The sequence below is a fragment of the Pagrus major genome, chromosome 1, assembly GCF_040436345.1.
Source record: "Pagrus major chromosome 1, Pma_NU_1.0".
NCBI lineage: Eukaryota > Metazoa > Chordata > Actinopteri > Spariformes > Sparidae > Pagrus > Pagrus major.
The window spans coordinates 21074719-21091296 of NC_133215.1; the positions used below are offsets into that span (position 1 = coordinate 21074719).

At 40.7% G+C, this 16578-nt stretch overlaps 1 protein-coding gene across 1 annotated transcript; it reads right to left on the reverse strand.

Annotated features, from left to right (window-relative positions):
• Window positions 1-12386: 12386 nt before the first annotated feature.
• On the reverse strand, window positions 12387-16064 carry LOC140998675 (uncharacterized). The gene is made up of 5 exons (XM_073469030.1): window positions 16004-16064; window positions 15428-15760; window positions 14717-15049; window positions 14333-14442; window positions 12387-13603 (listed from the first exon to the last, which is right to left on the reverse strand). The coding sequence occupies exons 2-5, from the start codon at window positions 15666-15668 to the stop codon at window positions 13466-13468; spliced, it is 822 nt and encodes a 273-aa protein (XP_073325131.1). The 5' UTR covers window positions 15669-15760; window positions 16004-16064; the 3' UTR covers window positions 12387-13465.
• Window positions 16065-16578: the final 514 nt, after the last annotated feature.

Below are 16578 nucleotides of genomic sequence, written 5' to 3' on the forward strand. Positions count from 1 at the left end.
ATCCAACCTGGGGCATGTACAGGGACGACACAACCCTTCACATCACTCATCTACACAAGCCAAATTTAAAACCGTGCTCTCATGCGAACCATGAGGAAATGTAGTTTTTGTATACACAGAGAGCTCCCATCGCTTGAGCCAAAAAGACTTCACTTGAGTGCTATTCTACTGAAGTAGGGATGTACCAAATAATGGGAAACCCATCTTTTAAATAACACTGTATTTCAACGATGACAGCTATGAGGTCATGTTTTTTATGACAAGCAATCCTCTTAAAAACAAGGTACCTTCCAGAATAAGCCCAGAAGTTATTCAGACACTGTAAGAGAGTGAGTAGACATCATTATGGCAATCTGGGAGTCAGAGGATCTGATCACATCTCTATTTTCCAATCAGACTTCCCAGCCTGGCCTGATGGCAGCCACATGGCCGCATAAATGATTCCCACTGAATGGAGTGCAAGGAAGAGAAATGGACGAGAGAGCTGTCTGCTGCTGTAGTGTAAACTCGTGACTTGTTTTCTTTACTACATTGCATCAAATGTGAGAAATGAATGTCTCTTCATTGTACAGCATGTTTGATATTGTATTCCCTGTCGGTTGTGTTTGATCTCAATTTAAACCTTGAATGGTTTGCTGCTGTTTTGGCCAAATCTCCCTTGAAAAAAAAGGCCTCAATCTCAAGGGACTTCCTGGTTGATTAAAGGTTACATAAAATGTTCAAAACTATGTTCAAAACAATGCATGTCAGGTGAAAATGAAAGCCATATCGCTCAGTCTGCTTTCCATTCTTTTCTGCTGTTTTTCCATGCAGATTCAGGACTGCTGACCTGCTGGGCGAAGTGAACAAAGTGAGCCTGGAATCAATAAAAGGTATGAGTGATGGTCTGAGAATTGTAAACACACAATTTATATGCAACTTATGAATCTTTGTCTGGAAATCCTGTTTTGCTGTCGACTCATTGGGCATCTGTATACTCATTGGGCATGTACGGTTTTCCATAACGACTGGAAAGTTTTACAAATTGTTGATAAAATGAAGAAAAATCATCAAGTACCAATATATATTTACTCGCTACAACTCAGAAAGATACAGCCATTTTATATCAGGGTTATGCCAAAGTGTGTATAATTAGGATTCCCTTTATCCTACATACCATGACAGTATTGTCAGATATGTTGCAGTTAAGTTACCAAAATCAGAATGAGCAATGAATAGGAAACAAGAATGGGAATCGAGAACCGTAATCGTTGAAAACCGGTTCCAAATTGTCTGATCGATCAGAATTGTATGCCTCCAAGCTTATCAATTCCTTTAATCAATGCATGTTTTTCTGAGAATTGCGCATTGCGAAACAAACAGTAATGTGAAACTCATGCGTCAATGCAGCTGGAAACTTGCCACGAGAAGGAGTCATGGCAGAGAGGAAGAAATGGGCAGCAAGTTGTGATTTCAGTTTCTGAGCAACATGGCCTTAAATTCCAGGAATGCCAGGATGATTACACAAAGACTGTCTACAGCTAGCTCTCAGGCTACAGCCAGCTCGGAAAAAAAGACGGGAATCGATAAAGAACAGGACTGATAAGCAGAATTGATAACACCATTGGAATCAATCAAATCATCCCATCCCTAATTTTAATGCTAGCGATGACAATGCTAACATGCTGCTGTTTAGTAGGTTTAATGTTGGCCCTGTTTGCTATCTTAGTTTAGCATTTTAGCACGCTAACATTTGCTTGCTAGACAAAAAGTCAGGGGAACACCAAAGTCAGTGGACTTTGTCCTTAGTTGACACAGAATGCCAGGGCTCCCAGCACTGGTTGCACTGGTGTGACTATTTTTTTCATTATGGTGCACCAACACATAATATAGGTGCAAAATCTTGGCAATCCGGCAAGCAGACATTTTAGTGGTGGACCGACCGACTGACATCACCATCCCTTTAGCCTGGATAAAAATACAACAAAATCTGAAATGAGGCAGGGCGTATATGTCCTCCAGCGCTATGAATAATCCACAGAAAACTGAAAAAAACAACACAGTAACACTGGCCTCAATAAATACTAACAACCTATCACCCATTCTCAACCACTGAAGATGTTTCACAGCTCATAAAACTGGTAGTCAAAACAAAGTGCAGAACTCATGGCCGAAGTCATCACTGATGTTGAGTCAGCAACTGGCACGACTTCCAGTCAGCGCTGCGATGCACTCGACCAATCCACTGCAAGAACCAGAAGAAATCCTGACGATAACCAATACGTGACCCCATTACTCATGAACACACAGCACACACACACACTCACACGTTCCAGGTCACAGAAAGCCTTCTCCCTTTAACATACACATAACTCATGTAGGCTCCTCTCTTCCAGTTCTCCGACAATTTAAATCCCACTTTCGGGTCATTTGGACTGTCAGAGGCTGTAAAAGTGCAAGTAGTGCAGTCTGTCTGTCCAAGCAAAGGCTGTGGTATCACTGCTGGCTATTTCCTCCTCACCATAAGGTAATCATTAGATGTGAGAGGGAGCTGGCAGCAGGCTACATAAAACGGGATATCCTCAAAGTTCCAGATCCCACGCAGTAAAGAAGTGGTCTGTTGTAGCGATTGATAAGTATGTGGATATTGCAGATTGAGTAGAAGCCACTGTGGAAGTCTCAGCACCTTTCATCCATCCTGCAAGATTTTTTTTTAAAGAACTCCTTTTTGTGGTTTTGAGTGGCACTGAAGCAAAAATAAAAACACCCTGAAATGTTGGCTTCACAAATCCATATGAAATGAGTTAAGCTGGAACAATAACAGCCTGTCAGCGGCGCTTAGTGTTCGCTACAGTGTGTAATATACCTCATTGTGCTTTGTACTATTACAACCCACACTGCTTAACTTGTACATTAGGTAATTGAGTGAAGGTAAGCTTAGATAGAGCATGGATGAGAGGAGCCATGCTATGTGATTTGGCTGATTATCATAAGGCGAAGAACCGAGCCACATCAGCTCGAGGCCCGCTGCTTTCACCTCCATCTCGGCAAATTAGCCCGAACTGATGGAGGGATGACGCTGGAAGAAGGGAGGACGAGAAGAGAGTTCCTGTGGTTCCCTGTGGCTTCAGACCTCTGTAATCAGCATGCCAAGCTCCTGATGTCTAAATCCACAAGTCGGACCCAGACAGTCTACACATACTCTATACACACATACATATACACAGACACACGCAGACACACACAGAGCGAGCTCCTGATACATGAGCTCTACAGAGATCTCTGGTCTCTGGTCAAATGCAGGACGACTGAATGTGATTATGTATCTATGCAGTGTTACACTGAGCCATCATGTTTAATTCATTAGTATCTGAGGTTTCTGATTTCCCAATTAGATCACTGAGATTTAAAAAAAGAAAAAAATGTTGGTAGGGCTGGACTGGCAAAATGCAAAATGCTTGCATATTCACGCTTCTTAAATGTGAGAAGTTGTTGCTTTTCCTTTTTTTAAAAAAAATATTATTAAAAATGATTGTATTTGGATTTTTAGTTAGACAAATGTGACATTTGGGCTTTAGGAAACTGTGATGGGGCTGGTCAGTGTTTACCGATGTGTTGTTTTGTTTTGTTTGCCCTTGCAATTTGCGCATGGTGAATTTAACACAGCACTCGGTCTATTCTTGCTCAGGAAGTAGAGCAGTCGTCCACCAATCAGAGGTTCGATTACCCTGGCCGCTGCAGTCTGCTTGTCCTAGTATGCTTGGACAGCATACAAAACCCCAAATTGCTCCCAGCTCCTGGCTCTTCCATCAGTGTGTGAGTGCGTATGACTGGTTATCGCTCATGATGAGCAGGTGGCGCCTTGCATGGTAGCCTCTGCCACCGGTGTATGAATGTGTGTGTGAACTCTGACTTGTGTTGGTCGCTAAGACTCAAAGAGTTATATATAAATACAGTCCATTTACCATCGACTATTCTCAGTGACACTAAGTTGTCATTCATGTCTCATTTCTGCTTTCTCTTTATTAAAGATTTATGCAAGAAAAGTGTCTGTGACATTTTGGGCAACACTCTAATATAAATATATAATTGTAAAAGCTCTTATCTTATCTGTTGGATTGTTGAATTGAAAAATTGCACTAAACTGATTTCATTCGACAGAAAACATATAAACAAATAAATATTTGTTATTTCTTATACTTGATCAATAATAAAAAAAAAATACAAATGCAAAGTAACAGTGATGCTCTCATTGTGATCAGCCCGTCCTTTAATGGCATCTGCTTGTAACATCAGGTGTTTCTTTAATGAACATGCGGCAGAATCAGTCACGACTGACTGGCTGCTCATCATGATGAGCAGCAGTGACATGGCCCCTTTTCATCCTTATGTTATTCACAGGGGGGGCTTTGTTGAGCATAAACGTCATCATCCCCCATCTCTATTTATAGCCAAACTCTGACATAGTGGTAGATGATGTCATACTCTCACTCACATGAATGTGAGTATATAAGGGACCATTCAGCAGGGAGAGAGGTCTCCTTCGTGTACGCTTGCATTGTTGAAGCATGGGTCAGCATTTCAGAGCCCCAGGTTTAATCAGATAGGAATTACAGCTGTGAAGAGAGAAAAAAGTGAGAGATAAAGCCATGAGAGACAGGGCAAAATCCATGTGTCACTTCCTGTAGTGGGAGGGAAAGGATTAGGATAATAGCCGAAGGAAAGTTTATCTGAGGGGGGGGAAAGTTCAGTCCTTTCGATGAGAGAAACTTTTGTTGAATCACCGGTATCAGAAGCAGCCCTCGGGGCGAGACGGTGAGCTTTTGTACTTGGCACTTATGAAAGAAGACTGATAAAGGTAGTCTAATACTCATGGAGGCTTTCAAGCAGGGGTTTTAATGTGATAAGGATTATATGAACCGGGGAGCTTGGCAGCTTGAATCTTAGGTAGTGAATTAAGCAGACGCTCACCGATGAATGGCAGAGAAATAAAGACAGCTTTATTATCACAGGGAGTAGTAGTGAACATGGTGGCAGGCCAGGCCAATACATGACTCAGACTGAAGGGAATCTAGCTCAGCTGTCACTGAGGGCCATTGTTGAAGTGGAATAAAGAGCTGTATTGACTCCCCTCATCTGCTGCGTCTCTATGGGACCCACTGGTGTGGTTTAGTGGGAGGATGGATGACATGATGAATGCTGCAGTTTAAAGAGTCATGGCATTTTGAAGAAACCAGTTAAACCGTACTGTAGCTGGTCCCCAAAAGTCATCTGGGCTTGATTTGACACTTCACCAGAGGACTGAGTGACTGCGCTGATCTGTGACCAGTTTGACTTCAGTCTTGTATTGTAAGTTTTACAGTGATATGCAGTGAGCAGTGTCTGTAGATTAATATTAAAAGTCCATTTTAACAGTTATTGGTTTAAGTAATTTATCAGGCAGACATGCCGAACATTTTCTTGTCACAGCTTGTCAAATGTGGGATGTTTCTGTCTTTCTCAGTCACCTCAGGCTCTGGTGACTTCTGGTAAAAATGTTTCACTACTGTCTTTAGTTGAGACTATTAAAAAAACATTTAAAAATATGATCAATACATCAGTTGCTAATGAAAATCATGAAATACAGGCCAACATAGGTTAATTAACTTTTAAACACAGTGAAGAACATTACTTGATTGTTATCAAGTAATTACATGATATATTTACAAAGCAAAGCGGGGATATATGGTTGCAAAACAATATGGTATTAATGAACACATTCATCTAATATTGATTCTATCATGGAATGAGACATGTATGCAAAATCCTGATGAACTGTTGTATTAAATCAGTTGCACATAAAACTAAACCTTCAACAAGATGTTTTATCAAACCTGCAATAAGTGAGGGGGAAGCAAAAACAATTTGTGAACATAACATTGAAATATAATCGCCAATTGCTTATCTATACATTCCAACAGATACAAAGCAACATCATCATTATTTTGTGTTTGTTTCTGGCCACCTAACGGATACTAGTCTAATATTCCCTCTCTTTTAGCTCTGTTATTGGTCTCTGCCAACTCCTGAGGGAATGCTCCACTATGAACAGCGGCTAGACGCTAACTGCGTCTGTCTGCTGTTTGGTGCTGAGTGGGTAGCGTACAGCGGGCTTGTAGACCTTTTAACCTGCAAACATCTGCCTGCTGCAGCCGAAAGCAACAATATGAGAGCAGTGACAGTAAACCAAAACAGTAAAGTTGCGGGTCGATTAAACAATGAGCTGAACCTCACTATAAAGCTCAGAAAGCTACAGAGTCAGATGATAATTCTCTGTAGGTTCATTACTATGACCAGCGGGGTTGTTGTAGAAACATAGTGAATGCCTGCTCAGGCCTGTGTGAGCTGACCAATCAGAGCAGAGTGGGCTTTTTGGGTGAGGAATAGAGGAGCTGCAGCAATGGACAGTACAAAAAAATAAAATAAAATAATGTGGTTTTTTTAATAATCAAGTATTTAAACATCTTCTGGTACACACCCAAAATAAAAGTATGAACCTGAAATTGAGCATAATATGGGAACTTAAGGTTTCTGTTACAATTTGCCAAGAATGGTTCATTTGGATAATAGCTTTCTGTAAAACGCTGCTAATGATATGATCTTATCATCATGAAACAACTTCACTGAAACTCACTAAATTATTATGCTGAGCATCTTTAAGTCCTAATTGAAATATGTGTGTGGATGCAGATAGGACCTGAGTTATGAAAGTGACCTAATCTCATTAGAAACATATCCCCAGTCTACTGTGCCATAACAAAATTGAGCTAAGTCAAATATTGTAGTGTGTGGGCCAAAGTCTGCACATGTCACCCACTACATCTAATCCAGCAGGCTAAATCCTGGCCATCACCCCCTCCAGTGTGCTGCGCAGCACTGAGATGTTGAGTCACTGTAATAATTAGTCATTTGCTTGTAAAAAAGGAAGAGATGAGAATGTATCCCCAAGACATCCAGCATTGTGATAGTCAGTGTTTGTTACATGAAGTCTACTGATCTAACATGACAATCTAATAATAAATAAGTGATATATGTTGATTTAAAAACAACTCATACAGCAGTATTTGTACAGCCAAAGTGATCCTCACTGACACCACATCTGTCTGCTGCATCCACACAAGTCAACATCAAGAACGCCTCCGTGAGTTTTCATCAAACCTTCTATCAAAGATGAAAAGTCCAACAAATCCACATAACCAGCCCCCCAGCAAATGTTCACCACAAAGGAGCCTATTCAGTCTGAGGACAAGCCTGTTCTCAAAAAAATGACCCAACCATGAGAATACATAGCACAGCTGACTGGGATCTCTCAAGCGTAGGAAGACAGAAAGAAAAAGATGAGGGAGGAGGGAAAAAAAATGGTGCATTAACTCCACTGGGTCTCCCTGTTCATTCAGGGTCACATTACATGAAACTACAGAGCAACATGGGTACATCCAGTTCATTGAGCCCAACAAGCTCTGGGTCTCACCGGACCTCCCTAAATGGGAGCAAACATATTTTTGTTAGTGATCTAAGGGACAACACAAAGCTCCCAGAGTGCAATAAGGCATGAGTGACTGGAGACAGCAGAGATCTAATGCGCTCTTCTTAAAAACAACCGAAAACATCTGAAAACAGAGCTTTGAACTCTACATGCAGATAGTTTTTGGGAAGAGTTTTTCACACCGAGGTCCTTGCTCCGCTTTGACCATTTTAGCAGATAAAAGCTGCCCTCGACTGCATGTTCGCACAACTTCAAACATCCACTTTCTTCAGCATTATCACTCTGAGACAGCCCAGTCAAACTCATTTTTGCTTGGAATAAGTTTACGTAGGAGAACCGAGACTAAAATGGCCCCCGATCAAAAGCATCGTTACGTTCCATTAATTGGGTTCCCTCTCAGTTCAGCCATGAAATGCTCCGGCCTCACAGATAATTTGACACCTTAAGGTCAAGATGATGCTGCATGGAGAAACCGCTGGAGCCTCTACGAGCTTTGAGCTGAAGAGAAGAGAGTGTGGCCGCCCGGTCATGGTTTGTCTTTGCCTGGAGAGAGATCTGGCTACCAGTCAACCTAATGATCAAAGAGCGTTAAGACCTCAGAGTTAAAATCCTCAGCGATAACAGACTTTTTCTTCCAATCCTCCTGCACAGTAAATTACATCTAGACTTTCTTGGTTTTATAGGAAATGTGTGAAAAGCACTTTAACCTGAAACACCTGAAAACCTTGACCGTTGATGCTCAGTGCCAGCCTCCTCAGCAGACTGACCACCTCCTATGCCACCGATCCACCACTGGCTAAACACAACAGCAAATAGCTTGAAGGCTGTTGCAGTGCTGTGTCAGTGCAGGTGCAGCGGTGAGGATCTCCAGAGACAGACACAGACAAGTTAGTGATAAGGCTCCTCAAAATGGCCGGTCCCTCCCCTCTAAGTTTGACCTTTTCCACATTTCTGTTCCCTAAAAGGTCAAGCACTGATTCCTTTAGGCTCCATGTAGACTGCTGCCGTGTTTGTGATAGTTGCTATGCACATGGTTAATACTGGATAATCTGGGTTGTCTGACAGTACACAGTTGGATTGAGAAAATCTAATTTGGACTACAGAGATGCATCGAATCGGCTGGTTTTAGGCATGACCAGCCACGACCGGTTTGATCTTATTTGTAGAAAAAAAGCTCTGTCCAGTCACAGAGCACTTTATTTTCAGATTGAAGCGAGAGTGACAGAAAGTGCTGTAACTTGGTGCAGTTTTGAGAAAGTAAGACCTATTTAATAGTTAATGAACATAGAAATGTTTGTGTATTTTGTCATTTACAGTTCTTAAAAGAAAATCTGAATTGGCCAAAATCAAGATCTGAAAGTCCGAGTTTTAAAAAATCGGAAATCAGAATCGCAGTTTGTTTGTTGGTTGGTTTGTCAGCAGGATTACACAAAAACTGCTGAACGGATTTTCACGAAACCAGGATGGATGTTGGGTCTCGGCTCAGAATAGACCCCATTAACTTTTGACTTTTTACATTTTTGATAAAGGGACGGATCCAGGATTTTTTTTTTTTTTTTTTTTACATTTTCACTAATTTCTCAGGGAATAATGCATCTTGATAACAATACTGTTATCCTACTTACCCTACTGTTAACACAACTTTGACCATTTTCTTGGTTATCATTCAAAGACTCCCAAACTTGCAACTTACTTCCAATTTGCTTATTTAAATTTGACTTGACTTTTTTCGACTGACTTGATAATATCCGATGTGGATACGAGCTTTGTTTTGTTTGGCATGACTTCCTTCAAACACAGTGTTAAATATGTGTCTTATTTTCAACACAAGTGCCACATTTCTGTGTCTGTTTCATCTGGAGCGCTTGTATTTTTCTCCCCTGAGCCCATCCTGTGTTCCCAAATGTTGGGAGAGGGGGGAACGCACAGATGGGACCGGGGCAAAGTCAGAGAAGTGTTAGCTTACAAACATACACACATGTACGCACAAGCACACACTATAAGGTGTCACAAATGCACAACACAAAAGCGTGCACACTAACATTACTGGCAAATGTCTAAAATATCTGTTAAAGCCAGACACACACACACACACGCAGCACTGTGAGTTCATGAGGAGAGCGCAGCCTGAAGGGGCCAGTGCATCCATACAGAAGGTCAGGCTGAGAAGGACAGATGATCGTGCACATCAGAATTTAATAGCCAGGGGACCCCGAGGTGCTCCCCTGGGTGCTGTACACTCAGCCGCAAAGCAAACTTGCCCAAAAGAGCAAAGGGGCTGACTGAGAAGTGACAGAGTTTGGCAAGTTGGAAAGAGATAGAAAGACTAAAGATAAACAGAAATAAAGTTTATATAGCGAGACATTTGTTAAGCAGACATTCATCTAAACTACACAGCCACCAACAGCTTGTGCATGATTACTCTGACATGCATGTATTAGTACTTTATAAAGCCAACATACTAATTTTAAGTATTTTTCTGCAGAGTTTGATCTGACTGAATATGTTAAATGATATAGTATCTTACCGCCATATTAAGCGTATTCTTGCATACTTAAAAAAAAACAAAAAAAAAACAAAACATCTGTACCTGGAATGGGAGTCTTCTTCATGCTGTGTTTCCTGCTGGTCCACTTCTCTCAGTCGTCAGTAAAAAGCAGCGCTGTGGGTCCTCAGAGGAAACCCGGTGATGCCCGTCCAAAATCACGGAGTCGACTTTGTTGTTGCTCTCAGTTTGGCTGCACTTGTTCTTGTGCAGCGCGCTCCCGGTGCGTGATGACGCCGTGTGACTGCGGGCGGCGCAGATGCAAAAGTGCCGTGTGATCAGCTGATGTGCACTTTAGTGGTACACTGAGATTGTCGGGACCGCACGACCATGTGAAGAGAAATGATGTGAGCGAACGAGGAGGAGGGGGAGGGGGAGGAGGAGGATGGGATCCTTTGACGCGCCTTTACGCACGGATTGGAGATGGCACAGCATCTATTCGGTGCCGGGCTCCTCACTAAGGGAAAAATAATTATCGTTAAAAAATTATTATTCAGACACAATAATCAATAAGTGCTGCGTTGAAATAAAATCGATGCGATGCGCTCATCATCAGGAAGAAGACATTTGGTTACAAACCTTCATGCATGACATGATGTCATGACAGTTAATCTTATTTCTTCACACCTGGACTTATTTCTGGAAACAGACCTGGGTGACTGTGTGTAGAGGTCACACACGTTTCAATCCAAACCTGTTCAATGATTCTTCTGGAAGCTGCTGTCTGGTGTCCACATCTGGCACGTTGAAGCATGTATGTTGCAGTAAAACGACTGTCCGATGCTGCCCTCTTGTGGTAAAAAAACAAAAAAGTGAGGCCGATTCACTTAAATGGCTTTTACTCCAGAGAAGATAAGGAGAACACCTTTACCACACAATTAGGACTAACGTTGAGACACTTTTCACTTGTTATAGTAGTAAAAACAAAGGTGGAACTAATTATAATACTGATGTTTTAGCAGGGACCTGAGACTGAAGCATATGATTGCTCTAACTTAGGTTCGCCTTGAAAAAACACAGCAAATATACATATTATTAGGATTTCAAAGTTGTTGTGAAGTTTTCAGTGAAACTGTCAGCTTACGACATCCTTACAACCAATAAATAACATAGCTGAAAAGTGATGAGGTGCAGCAACAAAACTTTACTCGCCACTTGCCCGTTAAAAAGAATGGTACACAACCAAACTTGGGTGATCACATTTTGCTTGGACCACCTTGTAAACATACAATGAGGGGTTGCAACCACGTGTGATACCTGATTTTGCTCATAGGCACCAGTTCTATTGATATGTTGACTGACAGCTGGTCAGTCAGGGCTGGATGCCAACGCTCCAGTGGGACTGATTTTGTCAAATTGTAGTAGCCTGGAGGATGGAAATTAGGCTAAAACAGTCGTAACCTGGTCAAATAACAGGCTAACAGACGGTAAGAAGAGAGCAGTCGCAGCATCAGTGGGCTAAGAAAATGTTTTTTAAAGATAAACCAAAGATTGGCATCATTAGCTGAAGTAGGTAAACTGTATTTCAGATAGTTCAACTCTTCATATTCCACATAACCTGTCATCCAGTTTGACTATTGCTGCCACCTCCTGGTGTGAAGTTCGTCTCATCTCTTTCACATCATTTAAATAAGCTTGGAAATTTGGAAATTGTTTGCATTGATTTTTGTGTGTGGACCTTTTTGGGTGATTACCTACTGGAGTGTATGTTGATTTAGCTTCTCAGTCATACTAGAGTGTAATTATAATGTATTTTCATCATAAAAAACAATGAATCAAGACAAAGGCAGACTAGCAGTGGTCAAAATCAGGCAATTTAAAGCTCAGAAATTATTGGTAAACTCAGATTAAGCTCAGATGAATTAGTCATCATTAAACTCTGTCTTGTGATATGTATTCCACACACCCACACACAATGGTAAACTGTGAAGGTGAGAATACCACAGAATGGTTCATTTACATATCCATGCACATGCATATACGCACCCATATCCCAATATCCTAACTAATTTTGAGTAGTGTATATTCAGTGCATGTGCTCTCCTCGTGATCAACAGTTAGTTCTATTAAATGATTTCACATTAAATGTTGAAACTCTACTCAAACCTTTAAACTACCAAACCTTCAGTAAGCAGTATTACCATCATTGCTGTGGTGTTTCTGTAAAGCCTGTGGTTAAGTTAAACTTCCTGCCCTCTACTGAGAAACATGCGCCCAAGTCAAAAGTAAAATAAAATACATTAAAAACACAAGTAGCAATGATTGACTGAAAAAACAATTCTGGGGTTGATATGGTGTAAACGTGAGGGGGAAAAAAAATCAAAACTGACACATCAGTTAATCTGTTACTTTTATTGATATATTGAGAAAAAGAACACACCCATATGAACGCTCTGAGACCACAGATGCACAGCAAAGCTTCTGACATCGATTTAAAAGCACTTTACAAATATCAACATGAAGCACAAATGACTTATCATATACAGGGACAGTGTTGTCTTGGTTGATGTCAAGCTGTGATGACAACTCTTCCAATAAAGTGTAACCAAACATGTTATTCATTGCACCTCATTAACTTTAAATGACTAGATGGGTTAAATTAAACTAATATATTATGCGACAACTCGACACTTGGACCTGCAAACCACCCACACATACTCCCCCACCTCTCTTGTTAAGTTTTTGGTTTGTGGTCACATTTCCCCTCTAAAAGCTGGCCCCCACAACAAGTCAAAAATATCTGTCCCAGATTTAAGATTTTTCAAAAGTTACATTTGCTGCGTAGCTACAGAAGCTAATGAAACTCACCAACAGTGTTTCATGCCAAAGAAAAGTCAGTAAACTCATCGCTCCAACTTGTGATGATTTAAGCTTAATGCTCAGGTGTCTTATTAATCGTACCTAACTTTTAGTTTTAGTGCTTAGTTATGTTTGTTTGTTTACTCTGGGACAGTTTGACTGCACTCACTGCAAAATTGTTTATTCCCCACTTAAATTAATTAAGGGGGGAAAGAGCTTTTTCTTTTAAATAGTCAATAGCCAAGGCAAATAGAGGAATTTCCAGAAATGTGCTGGAAAGTGTTTTCTCTCAATGTTGTGGTAATGTTTGGATGAATATTTTAAGTGTATAAAACATCTTTAATAGTGTATGAGAACATGAAGACCTTTATTCACGCATGTATTTTATTGCTTGCAACGAAACAGTCAAATACAGCCATAAAAACGAAAGTTCAAATATGATAATTAATACAAACAACAATGAGAATAATTTGATTTGGGAGACATTTTCCCAACAATGTGTTTAGCTTTAAATTTTGTCTCATGTATGTTTTTTAAATCACTTCAAAGTTTGATCAAGCAACAGTGAAAAGAAGTAAACCAACCCCCACCGAACCAATAATATTTGATCCACAAAGCTAAGCAAAAACATATGGGCTTGGTGGTGACTGTTCTGGAGCTGCTAGAGGGCGGAGGGCGTTCCTGTTCATAACTTCATACACATTATCGTTGGAGACCCTCCGTGTTGTTCTTCTGATGCTAGCCCATTGTTTTGTCTGTTGGTAGTGAAATATCACAAAAAGTTTGCACAAATATCAGACATGTATATTTTTTATGTTATCCTTTTTTAAGACTAGCTTCAAAGAAGTTAAAGACAGATTTTTGGACGAATGTTAACAGCAGATTTCACAAACTATAATCAGTTGAAAGGAACCAACTTAACGACAACAACACTAGTTTTCCTCTGGGAGAAATGGCAGTGATTCTTTAATGCAGGTAAGAGGAGTTGGGTGTAGTCAATGTAAAGAGAATGACCCATCCATCCACTCTAACCTCGTCCCTATGTGGACTTTGTCACTCTTTCTACCACATTGGTTCTTCATTATCACCTCTGATGGTACTGCACCCTCATACATGTGTATTATTCACTTCTCCACAAGGCAAACATGTCATGGTATCCCCTAGTGATCGGCAGATCTATCACATGCTTTGCCGCAAGACTGCAACAGATACACAGTAAGCTCGGTGAAGCTGCACCCACATCCCCCAGCATTCAGTGATCTTCTACGTAAAGTCTGCCTGTGATCTTAAGATCTCAAAGGGTAAACCTCATGTTTATAGCAGTTTGGTGGTCTTGGTGTGATGTAGTGATAAACTGATAAATGTGCACATGTCGAGCAAATAATATCTGCAGAAACTGTACACGAGGTAACCACTGCTGAGGCTTGCAGAGCTACTTTAAACATTTTAGTTCATGCACAAAGTAGTGAGAAGTCTGAACTCACCCTCAGGATCAGCAGGATGAAGATCACAGTTACCAGTGTACTGATGACGCATGTGGCGATGATGACTAACTCCAGAGGTGGACTTTGGTTGGGAGGGACACAAGGCATTCCTGTGTGAAATTACAAACACGCAAACATGGGTTACACCAAAAAAAAAAAAGGTTGGACCCATTTTATAAACTGTTGACTATCATACTGTTTTAATAAAGGCACGATTTGTTTTGTGTGTAAAATCTTAATCTGCAAGTAACTGGTAAGTGAAATTTGCCAATGAAGTGATCCCCAATGAAATGCACCAGAAGTATTAAAATGAAGCATTAAAGTAGAACTTAATGTGTCATTTAAAAAGGGACTGTGAATGCACTGGACTGCGCTCCAACACACCTCTTACAATAAGTGTGTAGCCTTTGCATTTGACTCGATCATCGTTTTTGTTCATGTAGACACAGCGGTAGAATCCAGTGTCCTCCATGGTCAGGCTGCTGATGGTGATGGTGTGGTTCATCAGAGATCCAGTTGTTTCAATCCTGCTGATGAATCTGTGTCGCGGGCTGATATTGTCATTTCGTCCGTCATAGTAAAGCACCTCTTCCACTCCCTTATATTCTTGTTGATACAGATACATGCTGATAGACTCTTCAACACAGCTGGGACATCCTTCAGATGAACACTTTAAGGTGACGCTCTCTCCCACCCGTCTGTACACTGCAGTGTCCTCTGTCATAAAAGAGACAAACTGTCTGATTAGAGGGTCTAAAAACACAAGACACACAGCCATCTGCATTATTTAAACACTGACTGGATAGCATTAACATGTAAGCAGCATTTTGATATTGTATATTTAATGACTGGTTGAGGTTGGACCCATTTTACAAACTGTTGACTTTCATATTTTTTTGGATGAAGGCACCATATGTTTTGTGTGTAAAATCTTAATCTGCAAGAAACTGGTAAGTACAACCATCAAGAGAAAAAAGGTACATTTGCCTAAGAAGTGATCCCCAATGGAATGCACTACAGCAAGCATTAAAGTAGAACTTAATGTGTCATTTAAAAAGGGACCGTTTGAATGCACTGGACTGCGCTCCAACACACCTCTTACAAAAAGTGTGTAGCCTTTGCATTTGACTCGACCATTGTTTTCGTTCACGTAGACACAGCTGTAGAAACCAGTGTCCTCCATGGTCAGGCTGCTGATGGTGATGGTGTGGTTCATCAGAGATCCAGTTTTTTCAATCCTGCTGATGAATCTGTTTCGCGGGCTGATTTTGTCATTTCGTCTGTGATAGTAAAGCACCTCTTCCACTCCTTTACATTTGTGTCGATACAGATACATCCCGATGGACTCTTCAACGCTGCTGGGACATCCTTCAGATGAACACTTTAAGGTGACGCTCTCTCCCACCCATCTGTACACTGCAATGTCCTCTGTCATAAAAGAGACAAACTGTCTGATCAGAGGGTCTAAAAACACAAGACACACAGCCATCTGCATTATTTAAACACTGACTGGATAACAGAGTTTCTGGAAGCAGCAACTGAAACTGTTTTGCAGTTTCAAAGTAAACAATCATACCTGCATTGGCGGAAAGAAAGAGCAACAGTACAGACCAACAGAGCGGCATCATCTTGCAGCACTGACTTCATGCTGTCTTTGTCTCTCACACATACCCACACAGATGGCATACTGCAAACACTGCTTCCTGTACTTTTTGATGTGTGGTGATGATATGAAACCTTTGAGAGAATCACATGTATTTCAGTTATTTCCTTATGACTCATAGACATATGGCCTCAGCTGGGCTACAGTGTCATGATGTTGGAAACCAAGTTCATGAAAATGTCCAGATGGAAAAAAGGTAAAAGGCTAAACAACACATATCACGTGAGAAGAAATGATGACATGTTACAAGTTATAACTATAAATTCATTGTGTTCTACATGTCATTATACTTATGACATTATTTAAATATTTACAGAACTCTCAGGTGTTTACACAATAAATGCAACAGAAAGATGGCATATTATGGCTATTCAAGTAAATATAAGAGATTTTGAACATGAATATAGCAGCAACAACAATTTGCAATGTAAAGACATAGTGGAGTAATGGCTATTTTTATATGATTGATGCATGAACTGCAAATCTGTAGAAAGATTCCCCTTCTCATTCCCAGGTCACCAAACATTTAAACTTTGAGTTTGAAGACCTGGGAATGGGACTCAACACTCAACTATGTTTCTCC

Excerpts from the sequence above, each read along its gene's own strand:
- LOC140998675 (XM_073469030.1), bottom strand. The coding sequence starts at position 15,668 with ATGTATCTGTATCGACACAAATGTAAAGGAGTGGAAGAGGTGCTTTAC. Across the intron at positions 15,050-15,427 it reads CTACACACTTTTTGTAAGAG|AGGACACTGCAGTGTACAGA; the intron begins GTGTGTTGGAGC and ends CTTTTATGACAG. Across the intron at positions 14,443-14,716 it reads CTACACACTTATTGTAAGAG|GAATGCCTTGTGTCCCTCCC; the intron begins GTGTGTTGGAGC and ends AATTTCACACAG.